Source organism: Syngnathoides biaculeatus, chromosome 12, assembly GCF_019802595.1.
Source record: "Syngnathoides biaculeatus isolate LvHL_M chromosome 12, ASM1980259v1, whole genome shotgun sequence".
Lineage (NCBI taxonomy): Eukaryota > Metazoa > Chordata > Actinopteri > Syngnathiformes > Syngnathidae > Syngnathoides > Syngnathoides biaculeatus.
Window position 1 is genome coordinate 26,946,257 of NC_084651.1, and position 15,323 is coordinate 26,961,579.

Here is a 15,323-nt window from a genome sequence, read left to right on the forward strand (position 1 = left end):
CAGGGCTAGACAGCAACAATACCCACAGTCTGTTTGCTGTGGGTGACAAGACCCCCCCCCCCCCAATCAAAAAAGCTCCAGAACTCAAAACATCTGATATATGCAAACAAAACAAAGCAGTCAGAGCATATAACTCCAATTCTTGTTGGACTTAGACTGTTATTTTCGTGAAAAAATACAATCCATCTGGCTAAATACTGATTTAGCACAAATCACCAAAATGATACTATATCTGAAGCTAACCAGTGAAAACTTGATTACCATGTCAGAATTTGATAGCTGACCAAAGAAAAACTGGAAAGCTGTACAGCAGCTGAAACCATCAACGAGCTTTCGTTACTCAATACCATTTGACTTTTTCAAAACTATTGTGATATCAGTGTCCGCTGATTTGCAAAAAATAATCAATCTGGCGAGTTTCCTGAACTCTTAAAGTAGCTATCTTTAAGCCTCTTCTAAAAAAAAAAAAAAAAAGAGCACTGGACACTTCACTGTTAGCAAACTACAGACCCATCTCTAATCTTCCTTTTGTAGCCAAGATTGTTAAGAAGGTTATTTTTAACCAACTCACCAATTTCTTTAATTTAAATTGACTTTTTGACAAATTTAAATCAGGTTACCAACTAATCACGGTACAGTCTCTGGTATGTTTGGCCAGCTCTTTGGTCTTGGCCATGTTCAGGATAATACATGGAGTGGAGATGGACTTTTAAAGGTGGATTAACAGGTCTTTCAGGGTCAGAATTCTAGCTAATAGGTGTTCAAATATTTATTTGCAGCTGTATCACACAAATAAATAATTTTTAAAAAATCGCACCTTGTGATTTTTATATATATTTTTTTTCGATTATCTCTCTCACAGTGGACATGCACCAACAATGAAAATTTCAGACCCCTTCATGATTTCTAAGTGGGAGAACTTGCAATATTTTCTTTTTCTTATTTTCTTCACTGTACCTATTTTTGTTTCAAATATGCAAAATACAAATACTGTTGGCATATTTTAAATGTTCTGGTAGCCACTACTTCGCAGTTTCTCATTTTTCGCGGCTGGTTCTGGTCCCAATTAACCACAAAAAAGACGGATTACTGTATTTGAAGTACTGTGGTAATCTCTGACTCATTTATTAATCTCCAGACATCATACAATCCAGAACTGTTTGAAGTTGGTAATGTGTAAAACAATGTAGCGCATCAAAGTGTGTACATCCTCACCGTCCACCAGGGAGTGAGGGGAAAGCCAAAGACTTGACCTTCTTCTCCTCTGCAGCTGAGAGGCAATTTTCCACGGTCTTTTCTAGGTGTTCCTCACACTTCTCTGATCCCCACTGAGGAAAATTGCAGTGAATGATGATGCGGGCCGTCATTCCACTGGCCTGGCTCACAGCCACTGCATTGGGAAAACGCTTAGATTAAATACACCATTATTGAAATAAATAATAAAATATATATAAAAAGAAAATAATAGTAGATTGTTTTCATCTTTTTCATTGAAAAAGCTAATGGATCCTTGGTTTCCAGTTTTGAAGGTCTGTCTAGTGGCGATGTAAACCAAACTGGGGCCTAAAATAGAATGTGGAATAATCTATCACTCATCTCTATTAACACAACAGTTTTAGAGAAATTAGATAAGAAATTAAATTTATTAATTTAAATTAGAGAAAATTATTGTGTGAAAAGCCCATTTATCTGAGGTTGAGTCGAGGGGGCAGTTGCTTTAGCTGGGAAGCCCGGACTTTCCTTTCCCCAGCCACAACCTCTAGCTCTTCTGAGGGGATCCCAGGTCATTCTTCGGCAAACCAGCGTGTCCTGGATTGTTCCCAGGGTCTCCTCTCAGTGGGATGTGCCCAGAACACCCTACCAGGGGGGCGTCCAGGATGCGTCCTAAACAGATGCCCCGACCACCTCATCTGACACCTCCCAATGCAGAGGAGCAGTGGCTCGACTCTGAGATCCTCCCGGATGACCAAGCTTCTGACCCACTCTCTAAGAGAAAGCCCAGACACCGTGTGGGGTAAACTCATTTCACCCGCATGTATCTGCGATATTGTTCTTTCAGTCACAATCCACAGCTTTTGACCATACGAACTTAGACCGGTAAAGAGAGAACTTCGCCTTAGTTCATTCTTCACCAAAGCAGACCAATGCAAAGGCTGCATCGCTGCAGAAGTTGCACTGATTCACTTGTCGCTCTCTCGTTCCATTTTTCCCTAACTTGTGAACAACACCCAAAGATATGTGAACTCATCCAATTGGGGTGGGATCGAATTCCCAACCTGGAGAGGGAACGCACCCTTTTCCGACTGAGTCAACAGTGTCAGATTTGGAGGTGCTGATTTTTAACCCAGCCGCTTCAAACTTGTCCGTTAACTCTTGCAGTGGAAATTGGAGATCATGGTTTGATGAACCCAAGAGAACCACATCATCTGCAAAAAGCAGAAATGCAATACTAAGGCTACCAAACCATATCTCCTTAAACCCTCAGCTGCACAGAGAAATTCTGTCCACAGAAATTGGTCACAAAGGGCAGCCTTGGCGGAGTCTCTCACTGAAAAAAAAAAAAAAAAAAGAAAGAAAAGAGTCCAACTTTCTGCCGGCAATGCGGACCAAACTCTGACACTGGTTGTCCATGGAGCATAGAGCCCATGTAAGGGGGTTTGGTACTCCATGCTCCCCAAGCAACCTAACAGGAGTGCCCAAGGGACACGATCGAACTTCTTGAAGTCCACAAAACACATTTAGACTGGTTGGGCGATTTGAGGTGATCTTCAGGATTAATCTCCCCACCGACTCAAAACATCCCTAGTTGAGGTCAACAGCACCTCATCCCCACTGTACACAGTGTTGATGGTGCACTGCTTCCCCCTCCTGAGACACCAGATGATGGACCAGGATTTCCTCAAAGTTGTCCTGATGTCGTTCTCCATGGCCTCAGCAAATTCCTCCCATGCTCACGTTTTTGCCTTAGTGACCACCAAAGCCACATTCCGCTTGGCCAGCCGGTACCCATCAGCTGCCTCGGGAGTCACGCAGGACAAAAAGGCCAAACAGCGCTTCATCTTCACCTTTCCAGCATCCCTCACCATTAGTTTGGGAACTGCCACCACCTTACAGCTGCAGCTCTCATCGGCCACCTCAGCAATGGAGGCACAGAACAAGGCCCCTGCTGAGTGAATCAGTATCAGAATCAGCTTTGTTTGGCCAAGTGTAAAAAAAACACCAAAGTAATTTTTCTCCGACAGACGGTGCTGCCCTGGTACGACATACAGAACAAAGAACAACCAAGCAGAAAGAACAAAGAACAAGAGACATTTCTATTTATACAAACTATTCCTTGTAAAAGTCGTGCAAGATGTAAAAACTTCTTTGATTAGAACAGGTATGAGATAAGTGTATCAACGTCCGACGTTGAGTAAAACTGCAATGAAAGTCCTCACCTCCCCCGGAACGTGGATGAAGTTCTACCGGAGATTGCAGTCAAAACTCCTTCTCACAGGGAATTCTGCCAGATGTTCCTAGCAGACCCTCACAATATGTTTAGGCCTGCTAAGTCGGACTCGTATCTTCCACGAACGTTGGCGCAACTCACCAGCAGATGGTGATCAGTTAACAACTCCTTCTCTTTCTTCATCCGCGTGTCCAAGACATGTTGCTGTAAGTCTGATGACAACCACAAACTTGATCATCAAACTGCAACCTAGGGTGTCGTGGTGTCAAGTGCACATTTGGACACCCCTATGCTTGAACATGGTGTTCGTTATGGAAAATCCAAGATGAGCACAGAAGTCTAACAACAGAACACCACTCTGGTTCTAATCGGGGGGTGGGGGAGCAGTACACCTAATCACGCACTTCCAGGTGTCATGTCATTGACCATGTGAGCATTGAAGTCCCACAGCAAAATAATGGAATCCCTTGTTTTTCTTTCTTTTCTTTGCTTTCCAGCACTCACTCAAATTCCAACAAGAGTGGGTACTAGGAACTGCTGTTTGGTGCATAGGGACAAAAATAGGCACAGTCCCACCACCCAAGGGAGGCACCCGTCTCATCCACCAGGGTGAACGCTAAGGTATCGGCATTCTTATTGCCCATCCACACCTGCTCAGTGCCTATCAGCGTGGGCAACCCTAAAGTGGACAAAAGTCCAACCCCTCTCAAAAAAACTCATACCAGAGTCGAAGCTGTGTGCAGAAGTGAGCCCAATGATATCTAGTCAGAACTTTTCAACCTCACACACCAGCTTGGGCTCCTTCCCTGCCTGAGAGGTGAAAGACCAAATCCCTGGCTGAGAGGTGGAAGTCCAAATCCCTGGAGCCAGTTTTGGTAGCCGGGGATTAGATCGCTAAGGTCCCCACCACCGGCCACTGACCATCTTATATTGCACCGACCCCTATCGCTTCTCCCATAGGTGGTGAGTCCATGGTAAGAGAGACCCACGTTACCCTTTCAGGCTTTGTTCGGCCAACCCCTATGGGTGCAGGCATGGACACTGAGCGCTCGCCTTTGAGCCTCACTGCCAGGCCTGGTTCCAGTCGGGAGCCCTGCTGACCCACGTCTAGGCAAGTGAAAAGGTCTTCCAGCATATTTTTTTCTCTTCATAGGGGTTTTGATACTGTGCTTCGTCTGGTCCCTCACTTAGAACCTGTTTGCCATGGGTAACCCTACCAGGGGCATAGAGGCCCAGACAACTTATCTCCTAGGATCATTGGAACACACAAACCCCTCCATTATGATCAGGTGACAGCTAAAGAAAGAATGAAAAAACGTGACAATTCAAAACAATTCAGTTTGCTGTTCTTCAAGTGAAAATTTGTATGCCAGAACTGTTATAAACCGAGGAGTCCTATATAATGTATATAAAAAAAAAAGCTTGTGCCACCAGGATTACAAAAACGTAATGTACACTATATTCGTATGGTGACTCTAAATTGCCCCTAGATAGCACTGAGGGACACTGTATCCACGTGTCCTGCGATTGGCTGGCAACCAGTTCAGGGTGTACCCTGCCTCCTGCCCATTGACAGTTAGGATAGGCTCCAGCACTCCCACAACCCTTGTGAGGACAAGCATTAAAAAAGATGGATGGATGGATGGATGGATGGATGGATGGATGGATGGATGAAGGTGGCATGGCGGCCATTCTGTATCAATCACTTGAAATCCTGAAATGTATTTTTAAAGTGAGTAAAGCTTTTATGAATTTTGATTGGCTGGAATTAATGCAGCCCTATGGGGGCACAAACCAGTGCAATCTGTAGGCCGGTCCCAAGCCCGGATAAATGCAGAGGGTTGTGTCAGGAAGGGCATCGGGCGGAAAAACTGTGCCAAACAAATAGGAGCGTTCATCTAAAGAATCCCATACCGGATCGGTCGTGGCCCGGGTTAACAACGCCCGCCCCCGGTACTGGTAACCTGCAGGGCGTCGGTGGCAATTCAGCTACTGTGGGTCGAAGACAAAGAAGAGGAGGAAACCGGATCCATCGTCAGAAGAAAAAGAGGAATGCACAGAGCCTACAACTGAGTGTAGGGACTTTGAATGTTGGGACTATGACAGGAAAAGCTCAGGAGTTGGTTGACATGATGATTAGGAGAAAGGTTGATATTCTGTGCATCCAAGAGAGCAGGTGGAAAGGTGGTAAGGCTAGTGATTAAGGATAGCGATTGACATATGTTGACTGGTGCCCGTAGTGTGCTAAATAGATGGAAAGAATACTTTGAGAAGTTGATGAATGAAGAAAATGAGAGAGAAGGAAGAGTTGAAGAGGCAAGTGTGAAGGACCAGGAAGTGGCAATGATTACTAAGGGGGAAGTCAGAAAGGCACTACAAAGGATGAAAAATGGAAAGGCAGTTGGTCCTGATGACATACCGGTAGAGGAATGGAAACAATTTGGAGAGATGGCTGAGTTTTTGACCAACTTATTCAACAGAATACTAGCGGGCGAAAAGATGCCTGAAGAATGGAGGAAAAGTGTTCTAGTTCCCATTTTTAAGAACAAAGGGGATGTTCAGAGCTGTGGGAACTATAGAGGAATAAAGTTGATAAGCCACACAATGAAGTTATGGGAAAAAGTAGTGGAATCCAGACTCAGGACAGAAGTAAGTATCTGCGAGCAACAGTATGGTTTCATGCCTAGAAAGAGTACCACAGATGCATTATTTGCCTTGAGGATGCTAGTGGAAAAGTACAGAGAAGGTCAGAAGGAGCTACATTGTGTCTTTGTGGCCTATGACAGAGTACCAAGAGAGGAACTGTGGTACTGCATGCGTAAGTCTGGTGTGGCAGAGAAGTATGTTAAAATAGAACAGGACATGTATGATGGCAGCAGAACAATGGTGAGGTCTGCCTTAGGTGTGACAGAGGAATTTAAGGTGGAGGTGGGACTGCATCAGGGATCAGCTCTGAGCCCCTTCCTGATTGCAGTGGTAATGGATAGGCTGACAGATGAGGTTAGACTGGAATCCCCTTGGACCATGATGTTCGCAGATTATATTGTGATATGCAGTGAAAGCAGGGAGCATGCAGAGGAACAATTGGAAAGATGGAGACATGCACTGGAAAGGAGAGGAATGAAGATTAGCCGAAGTAAAACAGAATATATGTGCGTGAATGAGAAAAGTGGAGGGGGAAGAGTGAGGCTACAGGGAGAAGAGATAGCGAGGGTGGACGACTTCAAATATTTAGGGTCAACAATCCAGAGCAATGGTGAGTGTGGTAAGGAAGTGAAGAAACAGGTCCATGCAGGTTGGAACAGCTGGCGAAAGGTGTTTGGTGTGTTATGTGACAGAAGAGTCTCTGCTAGGATGAAGGGCAAAGTTTACAAAACAGTGGTTAGGCCAGCCATGATGTACGGATTAGAGACGGTTGCACTGAAGAAACAACAGGAAGCAGAACTGGAGGTGGCAGAAATGAAGATGTTGAGGTTCTCGCTCGGAGTGAGCAGGTTGATAGGATTAGAAATGAGCTCATTAGAGGGACAGCCAAAGTTGGATGTTTTGCTGACAAGGTTCGAGAGAGCAGACTTCGATGGTTTGGACATGTTCAGAGGCGAGAGAGTGAGTATATTGGTGGAAGGGTGCTGAGGATGGAGCTGCCAGGCGAAAGGGCGAGAGGAAGACCAAAGAGAAGGTTTATGGATGTGGTGAGGGAAGACATGAGCGCAGTTGGGGTTAGAGAGGAAGATGCAGGAGATAGGCTAAGATGGCAAAAGATGACACGCTGTGGCGACCCCTAACGGGACAAGCCGAAGGGAAAAGAAGAAGAAGAAGATTGGCTGCAATTTACAAGTGTCTTCTGGTGATTACAATTTTGAACGGTGAAAAAGGTAGTGGATAATTGATTGGCCAATCACGAAAACAGATGCCACACCATGGACAAAGCGTGACAGTTCAGTCGAGTTCAACTATGTCTTTCAGTGTGCAGAAGCATTAGGAGTCAATTCCACATTTCCATCATCTGTCAGCTAATCATCAAATGTATGATTTCCGCTGTCCATTTATATTAATGGAAATAGCTATGAAAGCTGGGATCCACTTCTTGTTTTAAAAAAATGTTTAAATATTTTCAACCGAACCAATACGAAAGGAGATGAGAAAATGCTGATTAAGCCTGTCAGTCCCTCTAACATCTTGCTTCAGTAGTATTTTTTATTTTGTGAAAGCCCGCCAGTTGGCATTCTCACCAAAAAATGAAGGCAGGGAAATTATGCATTTTACTGAGCAATGGGCAGCGTGTGCATGAAGAACACTCACTAAAATACTATTCTGAGGTTCTGTAGTATAAAATATTCAAAGAATAATTAGTGTAAATGAAAGCAATAATAAAAATTGCGGCCAATACCAACATCTACCTCTTTTTGAGGAACTGTTGGCTACCAATTGCTGTGTGGGTGGGTCATGACCCAGCATCCCTCTTGTCCTTACGGATCTGCTTTTATTGGTTTTGTTGGCCTCATTCTTTTAACATAAGTTAACTTGCTTGTGACCCAGCAATTTGGTTTGTGAGAACTTTTATCTACTTGATTATAACTTTGAGCACAGTAATACTACTCCGGCCTTACCACCTGTCATAACTTGAGGAGTTTCTCATGGCCAGCTGCCTCTACTTCCTGAATCTCCCTATGGACATCAGTCCCCAGTGAGGTACAGCTGAGGTCCAGAGACATGAGATGAGAAAAACGTAAGAGCAGTATGACAGATGAAAAACTCTTCAATGTCTGTGAAGCAACACCCCCACGCACATTGAGTCATTGGATATGTGGAGGCACTTTCAATGCTCCACAAACGGTATATTGCAATTTAGCACATTTATTAAACAATGAACCACTAAATTAATAGTTGGAAGAAGGAGTTTGCTACAGAATCGGGATGTGGGAGCAAGACAGTATTTTAAAAGATACTCACTTATTTGAACGGCCCGTGAGAGGCACAATCATACGTATATACATATACTGCTTGTGTACATTTTGGTCACAGGTCTTTTTTTTTTTTTAATTTAAACTATAGGTACATTATAAATAGCTAAAGATTTGTGTGGGGAGGTGGGGGACCGGTTGGACTTGGCACAGCCTTTTGTTATATTGCTGAATTCCATGGGGCGGCAAGAATTGCAGATTAAAGCTTTAAATTCAATTGCACTTCACAATTCTAAACACATCCCGACAGCAAAACACACTAACACTGTTTTCACACACCAGTGTACAGACAATGGGATAAAAGATGGATACAGTCAGTACCAGATGCCACCTCCAATGGTCCGTGTGCTTTCCGTAGCTCCTTCACGTCTTGCAGGAATTCTTGGCCTCCTGCTTTTTCCAAAGCGTTGCCTGCCAGCAACACAGCAACAACATATTAGATGAGTGCATAGAATGCAGAATAATGTCTTCAAAGTGCTGCCTACTCACCTATACCATCTTTGAGGTCCATCTCTGCATTTGCTGGGTTAATTATAGCATCAACCTTCATCATTCCAATTTTGTTGATTTCTGTCACTGTAAGAGAAAGCTGTGGTTCCCAATCATCACCAGTTCAGTATGAGTACCACTTAGTTTAATAGTGAGACTTAAAATGCAGACATATTAGCCCAAAGTAAAAGAAATCTGGCTTTCAGTGTACAGTAATCTGTCACTATCTCACAGTTAACATTCCTGATTCAGTGCATTCCAGTGCATTTTTGTCAATGTAGTATAGTTACTCACTTGCTGATCTCTAATACAGTTCTTTAATGGCTATATGGTTTTAATGGGGTGACAATACGGGGTCTTATTCTTAGTAGAATAAGAAATCCTATTGAGTAATCTAAACCAATACATGTAGTAAGACGCCAAATTGCTTGAGGATAAAAAGAACATTAAGGAAAGCTATTGTTAAAAAACAAGCCAGTCAGTTTCATGAAATAAATTCACAAATACAAACCCTAGGCTAATGAATAACTAATGCAAATACAGATCAGAACAATACAAGTTGAGAGCAATGTTCAGTTTAATTTTCTCCAAACAAAGTAGTGACGTTAAAAACATCATGACTGTCAATACTTGGGCTGCCATAATGCCATCCTCTGAGTATATTTCCAGTCAGTGCTTAAAGGTCTAATCCAGCAGAAATGTATTTTATTTGTCTATCATACAAATGTAGCTAAAATTTCATGCAAAAATATTTTAAAAATTCTCGACACAACAGAAATGAAAAGAATTAGCGTCAAAGTCAGTCTCGAAATTTTGTTCAAAATGTCACTTAGATTCGTCAAGTTCCGTAACTCCCTGGAATTTGACGTCACGTCACGACAACATTTAGCCAGAGAGTGAAAAAGCTAAAAATGGAAGTGTGTTGTATACGGCTGTTCTGTTTCAAACACTGACAGAGTCATCTTACATGAATGGCCGAAAGATGAACAGATGGGCAGGTTATGGACCAGGTTAGTGAAGACAAAGTGGGCACATTGGACTTAAAAATCAAAGTGGACAGTAATATGTTCCAACCATTTCACAGAGGACTGCTTTGAAAACCTGGGACAGTGTTCACTTGGCTTCGGTAGCAAGTAAGTACATACGTGTTCCATTGTTTCGTATTGACAAGTATCGACCTCGTTTTAAATGTAAGCACAATACCGATACAGATATATATGTTAGCTAATATCCGTATCCATATGATTATGAGGTGACGAAATTTTGACATTGTATAAAGTTAGTCTACTGTTGACGCTGAGGTCTTCCTGAAATTCGACTACAGCAGTGTGTGCTCTCAAGTGTTAGATGCATTATTTCAAATACGGGCTAAATGCATGTAACTAACACAAAGAATGGCCTATAAACATGTGATCTTTAAACGCAGAACGATACCAAAGGTTTCGATTTTTGTTTTTTGCCAACTTGCTCGTCGCTAGTACAACAACAACAAACGACTCTCTGTTATGTGCAAGCAGCATCTGACATTTAAATGTGTTCGAATTAGATTACTTTGTCAACAAGTGTGTACGTAGATTTCTTGACGCACCTACCAGTCTGTGTTTCAGATGCGAAGTTCCACGTCAACTTCGTCAGGTCTCGCCGAATCCTGTTCTTGTGTTGCATTGGTCAACTCGGGTTTGAACATATATGGTTGAATTACACCTGCATGGGATGTTTTTCAAACATGGGAAGAATAACAAAATTCCTCCTCTTCAGTTCTTATCTCTTCCACAGAGCATTCCATAAAATCTTCTTGGCGTGACGTCACACTGAAGCAGCTTCAACAGAGCCTCGGAGGCATTCTGATTACAAAGAAAATGTGCACTTTGGCGCTAATTTATTTCATTTCTGTTGTGTTGAGAATTTTTGAAATATTTAGACCTTTAAGGTGGGAAATGGCCTGTTCACTGTTCTGTTTATTTCTGCATGGGCTGTTGTTCCAAGTCATTCAAGCACAGCACACCTGCTGTTAATAGGCATCCCATTTTGGAGAAAGGTCACCTCAAATGGACATATCAAATAACTACCAGTTATTTATGCTGTAACATGCAGTATTACATTTATGGAATCTATAAATGTATATAGAGCGATTAATATAATAAACCATTTCACAAATTCCATTTAATGCAGGGTTCTCTAGCTGTGGTAAACAAGGGCTAACTGTATTACCTTTTGACCCAGGAACAGGCTCTTGGCTGAGAGGATGGTAAATCCATCTCCTGGACCATCTTCCACTGTGGAGTTTGGTACAGATTCTTTGTCATTGTCTATGTTCTTTACCATATGGAGAAACAAAAACAGAACAATGAAACTCAAATTACACATAACGCCTTAACCAAAATAATGACATTGTTGCACACAGTATGAAGTCAAAATTTGCCGGCGTAGCTTTAATAACTAGTGTACACACTCGGGTGACCAACCTTTGACTTTCGGCCTCGTTTGCCCTTAACCTTTTTCAAGGGTTTGACGGGTTTGGTGTTTTTGGAGCGTAATTCCTGCTTCTCGGGGACAGATGTTTGGCTGTCCACTTTGACTCTGCTTCCTCTCTTCTTGGAAAGAAGTTCTGGGTGAATGCGAGGCAGCACTCCTCCATTTGATATGGTCACACCCCGAAGAAGCTAGCAAACATTACCTTTGAACCATCTCATACTGAAAGGTCTTTTTATATTGCATTGTACTATTTCTTAATTTATCACTATACTGTATGTAATGTATAAATCTGCACCACAGAACCCACTTATACTGGTTGTGTACATAAACAAATGTCACATATAACGCATTAGACTACAAAGTACTTTTGAGTTTAACATAAAGTCTTCATTTTACCTGAAGCTCGTCCTAGAAAGCAGTTACCTGGTTAAGCTCCTCATCGTTGGCCACAGCCAACTTAATATGTCTTGGAGTTATTCTGCCTTTCTTGTTGTCTCGTGCAGCATTTCCGGCTAACTCCAGAATCTCAGCTACAAGGGAGAAAACAGTGGAAATCCATGACACGTCGAGTATGTTAATTTCTCTTTCGATTCTCTTGGAAACAGTTGTAGAAAAGATGAGCCATTCTTTTGCTCTCTCTTTCTAATAGTCTGGCATGTCAGCCAATCAAAGTCTGCCAGTCACAGTCAACCAAATCTTAAGTTAAGGCTTTGTTGATGATGCAATCATGTCAGTGTTTGACAGCCATCCACACAAAACACTTCAACCCTACCCCATGAATACACTCCACTTTCCACCTATGAGTTCTGCCCTACCAAGGGTGCCTGTCCCTGTGGATTTTTGCTCAGCCTTCTGCATCTGGCCTTGCCTTTAAAACATTTGTCCCCCAGTTGCCGTGGATATTGGGGATTCTGCTACAAAGACAACGGAGTGTGGTTTTCCCCACCCTGTTGTCTATGAATTAGGATTTAAGACAACAATTACATAAGACCGTTCCTGTATATTACAGAGCAGTGGATCACTTTGGCCCAAAAAAACCCTTCCAAATTTTTAAGCCATAAACCTCTCAACTGTGAGATTGACCAATCTGTATCCTGACTTTAAAAGTGAGCTGTCACGGCTGATCTTAAAGCCATTATTATATGTAGTCATTTTCAATATTGCAATGGGTTGCTGTTCTGCATTTAGGCCCTACACCACACTTGCCTCGTGTCACTCTTACAGAGGTATGTGGCCGATTGATGGAGTGGTATTAACAATGCAAAACAATAGATTAGACTGATATGACCCCTGCCCCCGACAAAAAAATAAGAAATCATGAGAATAAAGCATTAGTTGAAAAAAAATGAAGGGGCTCTTCATGATTTCAGAATGCACAAGGTACAATCTGAACTTCTCACCAATCAGTCGCAGGTCTTCGCACCATTCACACTCACATGCACAACTATGAATAATATTCTGTAGATGCTTCAGTGTATTTCCTGTACATGAGACATGGAAAGTTGCAGGAACTAGGGTTTTTTTTAAATAACTATTGGCAGTCAGAAATGTACAGTACAACATCAAAAGACACACGACAAGGCAATAAACAAAGTTGCTATTAGATTGAAATTATTGTATTACTTTTACTTTATTTTTACTGACGCCCCTTCTGACACTGAAGCCACAATCTGTCATGGTGTGGGGCTGTTAGTTCCAATGGCATGGGTATCTTAAAGGTCTACCGATATCCCGATATATATTTTAAAATAGATATTGTTATGAAAACTACATATAATAGCATTTACTTCAATGTCGATACGAAAAAAAAAAAATGAGCGGAGAGCGTGTCGTTCATGCGCAAAGTTCCGGAAGTCTCACTCAACATCCCAGTGGCAGCCATATTGCCTGTCATGTCATAAACTGACGTCACACTGGGACAGTCACCATAGAAACATGCTAAGCCACCTGCTATGCCAGATGAATGAGAGATTTTCTGATTTTTCTGACGCCCCTTCTGAGACTGAAGCTCTTTTTTTGAAGAAGAGAACATCTCAGAAGCAAGTGAAGTGACCGGGGCCAGTTTGGTGACGATATGTCTAGTTAGCTAGTTAGCTCGTGTTACGCGCTACTAAACTGTCTTTGTACTTCTATTTTATTGTTTTGTTTTGTATTGTATCGTATGTGTGATTAAATTGTCTTAAACGCAATACAAGTGCTTTGTTATATGTTGCCGGTTTGACCATGAGGATTTATTCTAAATTCACATGTAACATATGCTATAAACTGTGAGACAAATTGGTCCCCCACGACAATTATTTTTTTAATAGGTTTATACACACCTACCTGTCATTTAGAACCCACAAAGCTCTTGTCGTTTTCACTCGTGCAATCCATTTTTCACAACGAACCGGGTGTTTTGGAAAAGTGGAAGAGTGAATCCATCCTCCCGAGTGTTCAAGCAAAATCCAGCAACACGAAGAAAAAAATAATAAGTAATTTTTCGCCGGTACAATAGGTATAAACCAATATAAACAGTTGACCCCGCTACTGTAAAAAATGTCACTTCCTGGTTCTTCTCCAACACAAATGCCTCAAGACAGGGTTCATACTCAGTCCGACCCAAAAAATTTAAGAGCTTTTTAGGGGCATTCTTAGGGGCTGACACGAAAAATTTAGGACCGACACGGAAAAAATTTAGGCCTGACACGAAAAATTTAGGGCCATCGTGGGAAATCAAGAGTACGGAAAAAAGACTCACCCAATGGTGCCATCAATCTCCAGAAAAACAGACTAACTACAATTGCAACTATATACACAAATGTCTTCTACTGATGTCTGTCTCAGCACCCCTACTCTAGCTGCTTGAGCCTACCCAGTGCCTCCTCTATTTGTTGCTGCAGAGGTGCCAAAGTGGCTCTCTTGTCCTTTGGTCTGCCTCTGAGTGAATTGGCCTCGGTGATAAACCTCAGATTCCTCTTTTCTTCTGCCCCTCACACAGCCTGTCAGCCTTCTCAATAAGCGTTGATATGACAGTCTCTATTCTGGCTTTTTTGGCTTTGAGGCAGTAGAGATGAGAGTGGGCAGCGATGCCAAATGTAGCCAGGTACGAAGTCTTCCTTTCCCCACAGTGGTAGTTTTTAGCAATGTCACTGTCTGGGAACATGACTGCAAACACTTTCGAATTATTTTCACAAGATTTGTAACTTTAATGGTTGCAGATCACTTTTAAAGTCCACACGATCTCTGCCTTTAACGAGTCCGTCTTCGTGTATTGAACTACGTTCATAAAGCCTGACTTCCGGCTGGTTGAAGTCGATGACTGGACAACTGTAAGTGCGCATGCACTGCTAGTACCACTGCCTGAAGTTGATGCTTCACTATCTTGATATTTTAGAAACAGATTCATACCAACGGAAGATGAGAGAGTCTTCGCCAAATCAGCATGTCTCCTGTTTTTCCGGTGCGACTCCAGCGCTTTGACGCCCATCTTTTCAAGCTGGTAACTCTGCTTGCACAGATGGCAGTAAAACATGTGCCGATCTTTTGGATCTCGACGAACCCAGCTCCCGAACTCCTTACTTTCAACCCAAGCATATTGAAAAATGCACTTCCCCATTATACAAGTTGGATCGATGAAAGAACTACGCTACGTCGTAACGAAGACGAAGTGAAATGCCTACTCACAGAAACAAACAATGGAATATCGACAAGATGGCGACAAGTTTTCAACACGGTGACTTCCGTTGACAATTTCCGGCTGTTTTGGACGCCAAACGGATCGCTATTTTTTTTAAGATAAAATATCTTTTTTTTTTCGGGAGAATTTTGGCGGTAGAGGTCCTCCCTATGATTTTCTTTAATTTAAGGCCTTTTTAGGGGCTTGACCAGTTTTCACGGCTTTTTAAGGACTTTCAGGAGCCCCTAAATGCACCTTCGAAAATTTAGGGGTTTTTAGGGACTTTTAG

General features: G+C 42.4%; 1 protein-coding gene across 4 annotated transcripts in view; it reads right to left on the minus strand.

Moving 5' to 3' along the window:
- Positions 1-15,323, minus strand: part of LOC133510171 (core histone macro-H2A.2) — a 34,290-nt gene that overhangs the window by 12,838 nt on the left and 6,129 nt on the right. For 2 of the 4 annotated variants that reach the window (XM_061837926.1, XM_061837927.1), the window contains exons 3-8: positions 11,800-11,906; positions 11,367-11,564; positions 11,113-11,217; positions 8,902-9,001; positions 8,734-8,823; positions 1,216-1,390 (exon numbers count right to left, since the gene is read on the minus strand). In XM_061837926.1, coding sequence (XP_061693910.1) covers positions 1,216-1,390; positions 8,734-8,823; positions 8,902-9,001; positions 11,113-11,217; positions 11,367-11,564; positions 11,800-11,906 — 775 coding nt within the window. The remainder of the gene's footprint in view (positions 1-1,215; positions 1,391-8,733; positions 8,824-8,901; positions 9,002-11,112; positions 11,218-11,366; positions 11,565-11,799; positions 11,907-15,323) is intronic. The other 2 variants (XM_061837928.1, XM_061837929.1) reach the window with 2 other exon arrangements.